At 38.0% G+C, this 7160-nt stretch overlaps 1 protein-coding gene across 1 annotated transcript; it reads left to right on the forward strand.

Moving 5' to 3' along the window:
• The first annotated feature begins 1673 nt into the window (after positions 1-1673).
• Positions 1674-3583, forward strand: LOC122020621 (amino acid permease 3-like). The gene is made up of 5 exons (XM_042578623.1): positions 1674-1850; positions 1919-2149; positions 2220-2313; positions 2401-2615; positions 2687-3583. The coding sequence occupies exons 1-5, from the start codon at positions 1715-1717 to the stop codon at positions 3481-3483; spliced, it is 1473 nt and encodes a 490-aa protein (XP_042434557.1). The 5' UTR covers positions 1674-1714; the 3' UTR covers positions 3484-3583.
• Positions 3584-7160: the final 3577 nt, after the last annotated feature.

The raw sequence follows: 7160 nt of genomic DNA on the forward strand, positions 1-7160 counted from the left end.
TTCAATCTTAATAATATTATTGAGGAATGCATTTGGATCTAATTGACATAAATGATTATAATGAACTGTGAATGTGATTTGTCATCTTATATTGGATATATATTTATCTTCTTCTATATATATGTAAGGCCAATACTAGAAGTTCGTTAAAGCAGTGGATTTTTTTTCTAACCATTTTGACCTTCCATTTAAGGTTAGAAATTTAAACTTGTCTTTCATAAATTTATACTTACCATCTCTTTTATTGTGTGTTTTCCTTCGTATTCGATATATGTGGAAGTTCGGCAAGTAATACAATTGATAAATTAAATAATTAAGTAAATTTAAAAATAAAATTAAAAATTAGATGTTAAAATATAATGATAACATAAGTAAGTTACTAAAAATACAACGATAATAATTAATAAAAATCAATAATTAAAGAAAGTATAAAGCTTATTTTCATTTCTAAATTTAAACAATATCTATTTTTATAGAATAATTTTTTTAGTTGGTTTTAAGTAATCAATTTATATCAATTAATTTTGAAAAACATATACACAAAGTAAATCATCATTGTGCGGTATGGAGCCAGAGTAGGAGTAGCACTTAGGACATCTTCAATAGTTAAATTTTTCTATAAATTTTTTATAATTTTCAATATGTCACATCAATATTAAAAAAATTTACTATTTTCTCCATAATTAAAAAATCTCGATACAACTTTTTTATAAGTCTTACCCTACAAATCATATATCTTTATTTATTATTTTTCATTTAATATTTCTATATAATTTTTACTTAATATTTTAATTAATTCTCATCATTAATTTAATTTATTTTTAATTTTTAATTAATAAATTAATGAACTTATGATTTTTAATTTAATTTAATTTATAATTTTTATTTAATATTTAATTAATTTATGAATTTAAATTTAATTATAATCATTTGTATTTTTAAATTTATCAAATATATTTATTTTCAAAATAAAAATATATAATTTAACTATTAAATAAAATATTTAATGATTTTAAAAAATCAAATATGTAATAATATTTTTTTCAATAATTAATGACACCTAAAATAAAAGACAGGTCTAAAAAAATTAATGGAGATATCTTAGACATTGAATTTAAGCATTTAACTCTTAAAATCTAATTAAAGCAAATAAATGGTAGCAAAGATTGAATACATTCATCCTCAATGTCTCCATCAATTTGTCTTAGGACTAACACGGAGGAGATAAATTATGAACGATTACTAACCTTTGAAATAATAATTAGTAAAAAATATATATATATTTATCTCAATTTTATTAAAATTTAAAATTCAGACCGTATGATAATATCTCATGTTAGACCGTCCCAAACGACTAATTAAAACGGGCAAAGATTCCATGCAAACTTACCTTAACAATGTTTTCCATATTTTGTTATTTGCATAATTTGCAGTTGCTGATGTATGGGGCCGACAATGGTGGATTGGTGGTCGACTTTCGTTGACCTCTGCGTTTGACCTAGTAAGGTACTGGCACGTAAGACGTTCCGTCGTCTTTCTCTTGTTATTCTCCCTCTATCTCTATATAAACCACACCGCCGTGCGCCTCTGCTCCCCACTTCTGCTTCACTGCGTGGCCTCCGACGACGCGCTTTCTGCTTGGTGCTCCACAGGCTCTCTCCATTTCTGGACAACAGAAAGTCTGATCTTCGATTTGTTTTTTGGGACAAGAAAGATGAGTGAGGAGGATATGCGCTACCAGCAGCCTGGTTTCGCCCCCATGAACATCTCGCTCGAGCTCGGCGACCGGCACCCGGCCATCAATGGCGGCAGCAAGACCTACGATGACGACGGGCGACCTAAGCGCACTGGTAGGCAACTCGGAGGCTCCTCTATTGTTCTTGTTCTTCCCTCAAAATTGGATCTTTATTGATCTCAGGGACCTTGTGGACGGCGAGCGCGCACATCGTGACGGCGGTGATCGGCTCTGGAGTGCTGTCGCTGGCCTGGGCCATAGGGCAGCTCGGTTGGGTCGCCGGCCCTGTCGTCATGCTCCTCTTCTCCATCGTCACTTACTACACCTCGACTCTGCTCGCTGACTGCTACCGCTCCGGCGATGCCGCCGGGAAGCGCAACTACAACTACATGGACGCGGTTCAGTCCTACCTCGGTGAGTTCGCCCACCTCTTCCGGCGATCTCCGACGTCGCTAACCTTTTTTCTCCTTGACTTATGAAACAGGTGGATTTAAAGTCAAGGCCTGTGGCCTCATCCAGTACGCCAACCTCTTCGGCGTCGCCATCGGATACACCATCGCCGCGTCCATTAGCATGCTGTGAGTCGAGCGCCGAAATGCAAATTTCTTCCTCGTTCGTTCCATGTTTTAATTTTTCATTGCTTCGGTTCCATTTCCATGAAACAGGGCCATCAGGAGGTCGAATTGCTTCCACGAGAAAGGCCACAAGAACCCATGCCACGCCTCCAGCACCCCTTACATGATCATCTTCGGCGTCGTGGAGATCTTCATGTCCCAAATCCCCGACTTCGATCAGATTTGGTGGCTCTCCATCGTCGCCGCCGTCATGTCCTTCACCTACTCCTCCACCGGTCTCGGCCTCGGCATCGCGCAAGTCGTCGGTACGCCACCAAAATCACAATCATTTCATGAGCGATCTCATCTCCTCTGTTTTAATTTGCTTTTCGAACAGAGAACGGGGGTTTCAAAGGGAGCCTCACCGGAGTCAGCGTCGGCGTTATCTCGCCTACCCAAAAGGTGTGGCGCAGCCTCCAGGCCTTCGGCGACATCGCCTTCGCCTACTCCTTCTCCCTCGTCCTCATTGAAATCCAGGACACCATCAAAGCGCCGCCGCCGTCGGAGGCGAAGGTGATGAAGAAGGCGTCGATGGTGAGCATCATCACGACGACGGCCTTCTACATGCTGTGCGGGTGCATGGGCTACGCGGCGTTCGGGGACGAGGCGCCCGGCAACCTACTCACCGGCTTCGGCTTCTACGACCCTTTCTGGCTCCTCGACGTCGCCAACGCCGCCATCGTCATCCACCTCGTCGGAGCCTACCAGGTCTTCTGCCAGCCTCTGTTCGCCTTCGTCGAGAATTGGGCGTCCGCCAAATGGCCCGAATCCGGGTTCGTCAAGCGAGAGATCTCGTTGCCGGTGACGCCTACGAAGCGGTACCGGCTGAGACTTTTCAGAATGGTCTGGCGGACGGCGTTCGTGGTGGTGACCACCGTGATCTCAATGCTGCTGCCGTTCTTCAACGACGTTGTGGGGCTGCTGGGCGCGCTCGGCTTCTGGCCGCTCACGGTGTACTTCCCGGTGGAGATGTACATAGTGCAGAAGAGGATCCCGAGGTGGAGCACGCAGTGGGTGTGCCTGCAATTGCTGAGCATGGCCTGCCTGGTGATCACCGTCGCAGCGACCGTCGGCTCCGTCGCCGGGATCGTGACCGACCTGCAGGTCTACCGACCATTTAAGACTAGCTATTAATTAGTTAATTAATTAACCAAAGACAAAAAAGAGAGAGAGAGAGAGAGAGAGGGAATTTTTTATACCAGTGTTGTTTGAAAAATCTAAATTTAGATCGATATGCCGGTGCTCAATTTTCGAATTTTCAGTAACAAAAATGGAAAATATATAAAATTCTCCGACACCAGAATCTAAATTTTAAATAAATTTAAATAAAAATTTAAAAAATTCATAATAAGCGTCGCGTTCGAGTGCCAAGTGTCCGACCTGTGCTAGGTCAGAATTTTATATTTATATGTGAATTTATTATAAAATTTCTTTACACGGATAATCCGGATTACATGCCACGTGTTAATTTTTTTAAAAAAATATGGATAGAAAGTTGGTGCACTACTCTTAAACACTTAGAAATGGCACGTGGAAAGGCCAATTAAATGTAGGACACGTGTTAGACAGTATGTTAGTCAAATTAACGAGGAAGGTAAAACGCTTTCCGTTGGGAATAGCTTAAGGATTAGACGATTAGTCTAGTGATCCACCAATTAGTGTAGCTTAAACTAAAGCTTTTTTGCCCAATTAAACTAAAGCTAATTTCTATCTTTTTGTTTATTAACCGGCCAAACTGTTAAGGTGCGTTTGGTTCGGGGTATACTTGATAATCTTGGTTATTCATCTAAGGTTATCAATAAAAACCTTGTTTGGTTTAGGTATTCGATGATTCCCAAGTAATGTTCCATTCCCGATACGTCAGCAAAAGGGTCATGCAACCCGGAATCGGAAAACCTCATAAAACTAAGGTTTTTCTTGATTCCGGGGTTAACGAATTTTTTTTTATCAAAAATACCCTTCGATAAGAAAAAACATGAAAAAAAAGAAAAAATGTAAAAAAAAATAAAAAAATGTTTTAAAAATTTTTAAATTTAAAAATTTATTTTTTTAAACAAATAAATATTTTTAAAAAATAAAAAATAAATAAAAAATATAAATTTTAAAAATAAAAAATAAAAAGTTTAAAAAATGTTAAAAATTTAAAAAATTTTAAAAATTTTAAATTTTTTTTTTTAAAATAAAAAAATTTATATAAATTTTAAAATTTTTAAAAATTTTAAAAATAAAAAAAATAAAAATAAAATAAATAAATAAATAAATAAAAATTAAAATTAAAAAAATGAAAAAAATATAAAAAATATAAATATAAATAATATAAAAAATAAAAAAACATTTAAAAAAAATAAAAAACACATAAAAAGTAAAAAAAATATACAAGAAAAAAAGTAAAAAACATTAAAAAATAAATAAATTAATAAATTAATAATAATAATAATATTATGTATAGTTGGTTTTGTAATTGAGGGTAATACGGTAAAATATTAAACTAGGGTATTCGTTAAAACCTTCAAACAAACAAGTTTTTGTTGCATTACCTAGGTTGAACCAAACAACATTTGGTTATGTTTTATTCCCTATAACCTTGGTTATGTGATTACCTGATAATCACATAACCAAGATTATACATGATGACTTGAACCAAACATACCCTTACAGATAATATAATTCAAATAATAAATTTATTTGGCGTACCAAGATGACAAGGATACGAATTTTATTTTTATTTTTTTTATTTTTAAAATTTTTAAAAATTTTAAAATTTATATAAATTTTTTTATTTTAAAAAAAAAAATTAAAATTTTTAAAATTTGAATTCTGATTACAAGAGTCCATCTCTGGTTCGATCCTATTTAATTTCATAAAATTGGCAACGTTGGTCTTCAAAGTGAGTTTTGTTAGTGTGTATTTATGTATCAAGATATATATTTATTTTTTTTATGTATTTTGTGTATAATTATTTAATAAAGATAAGTATTTATTATTAATTATTCACTACAAAAATACCCGTAATTAACGACGGGCGTAGCGACGGAATTTATATTCCGTCGGTGTTTTCCGACAGAATTTAATTGTGTCGGTATATACCGACGGCATATATATCAGTCGGCAATTACCGACGGAATATAAATTCCGTCCGTATATTACCGACGGAATTTATATTCCGTCGGTAATTGCCGACTGATATAAATAATCAGTCGGCAATTACCGACGGAATTTTATTCAGTCGGGAATACGAACGATAGGCAACAGATCTGGAAGATCTGGGTTAGTGGTTTTCGTAAATTACCGACGGACCTAGAATTCAGTCGGGAAACACCGACTGAATTATAGTTCCGTCGGTGAGTTTTCGCCCGCATCCGCTAATTTTAAACCCGCAAAAATTCTATACTGATAAGCTTCACTGCTTACCGACGGAATAGTAATCAGTCGGCAGTTACCGACGGAATTATAATTCCGTCGGTATTTCAGTATTAGGGCACCAAATCGGACGCTTTCCTATTCGCGCGATCTGCTTCCTCCTCCTCTCTCGGCGATTTCCGTCCACGATCGGCGATTTCCCAGCGCGTCCTCTCCTCCCGTTCACCGGCATCTGCAACCAGCAGTCAGGTATGCTCCGTGCCCCTCTCTCTCTCCGTTTTCACACAGCTGGCGGCCGTCGCGGCCTGCACGCGGCGAGCGGGGCGCCGCGGCCTGCTCGCGGCGAGCGGGGCGCCGCGGCCTGCTCGCGGCGAGCGGGGCGCCGCGGCCTGCTCGCCGCGGCTTGCTCGCGGCCAGCGCGGGCAGCTCGCGGCCAGCGCGGGCAGCTCGCGGCCAGCGCGGGCAGCTCGCGGCCAGCGCGGGCAGCTCGCGGCCAGCGCGGGCAGCTCGCGGCCAGCGCGGGCAGCTCGCGGCCAGCTAGCCGGCGCGGGCAGCTCGCGGCAAGCCACCCACCGCCAAGGTGGTATTTGATCGTTTGAGGACTCCTAGGGGTCGTGCCAGTTCCTCTTCTTCTTCTTCTTCTGAGGTGGAGTCATTAAGAAAAGAAAATAAAGAATTGAAGACTCAGATGACTACCATGGATCAGAGGTGGGAAGAGAGATGGGCTGCTCAGGAGGAGACATTGTCCCAAATGCGAGCAGTCATTGCTAGATGGGACCGATCACAGCCGCCCCAGTCACAGGATCCCCAGTCAGAGCCTGGTATTGAGTCACAGGAGACTCGAGACCCATTAGACCCTGCTGATGATTAGCTTCTTCTGAGGTATTCAATCAATTACAACTAAATTTTTTTCTTAGTGCAATCATTCTTGTTGTTATTAATTCAATATTAGTGTTGTTTGATTGTGAACCGAACATATGGTTTATTTTCCCCATCATAAAATTTCTCATAAACATTTAATAACCATTTGGATTAATTATTTATATTTTTAAATCATAGTATTTTTTCTGTCATTTGTCTTATTCTAATGTTTATTTATTGTATTTTTAATTTTTCTTCTGATGTTCCACTAATGTGCAGTGTACAACTTAAGTTTCATTTTTAGTTAAAGCATAAGTTTAATTTATATCACTTTCAGTTTTGCATATTGTTATAAAGGAAGGATTTGAAAATCCCATCACCTCTGACTAAAATATCTGTAAAGTTAAATTGCTCTTATTATAACACAACTATTAAAACTTATAGTAAGCTTATTCAATTGCTTTATGGTATATATAGTAGTTGCTAACAAAGCTATTATTACTCATTAATGATAGCACTATTGTATCAAGATACATACTTCCAAGTTTTTGCTATGTCTTGTGTATTTTCAAATTTTAAATACCAAATGC

The sequence above is a fragment of the Zingiber officinale genome, chromosome 9A (assembly GCF_018446385.1).
Source record: "Zingiber officinale cultivar Zhangliang chromosome 9A, Zo_v1.1, whole genome shotgun sequence".
NCBI lineage: Eukaryota > Viridiplantae > Streptophyta > Magnoliopsida > Zingiberales > Zingiberaceae > Zingiber > Zingiber officinale.

What these genes read in the sequence shown, in the direction of transcription:
- LOC122020621 (XM_042578623.1), top strand. Translation starts at nt 1,715, where the DNA reads ATGAGTGAGGAGGATATGCGCTACCAGCAGCCTGGTTTCGCCCCCATG. An exon ending in CGGGCGACCTAAGCGCACTG is followed by an intron (nt 1,851 to 1,918) that starts GTAGGCAACTCG and finishes TATTGATCTCAG; the next exon opens with GGACCTTGTGGACGGCGAGC. An exon ending in CGGCATCGCGCAAGTCGTCG is followed by an intron (nt 2,616 to 2,686) that starts GTACGCCACCAA and finishes CTTTTCGAACAG; the next exon opens with AGAACGGGGGTTTCAAAGGG.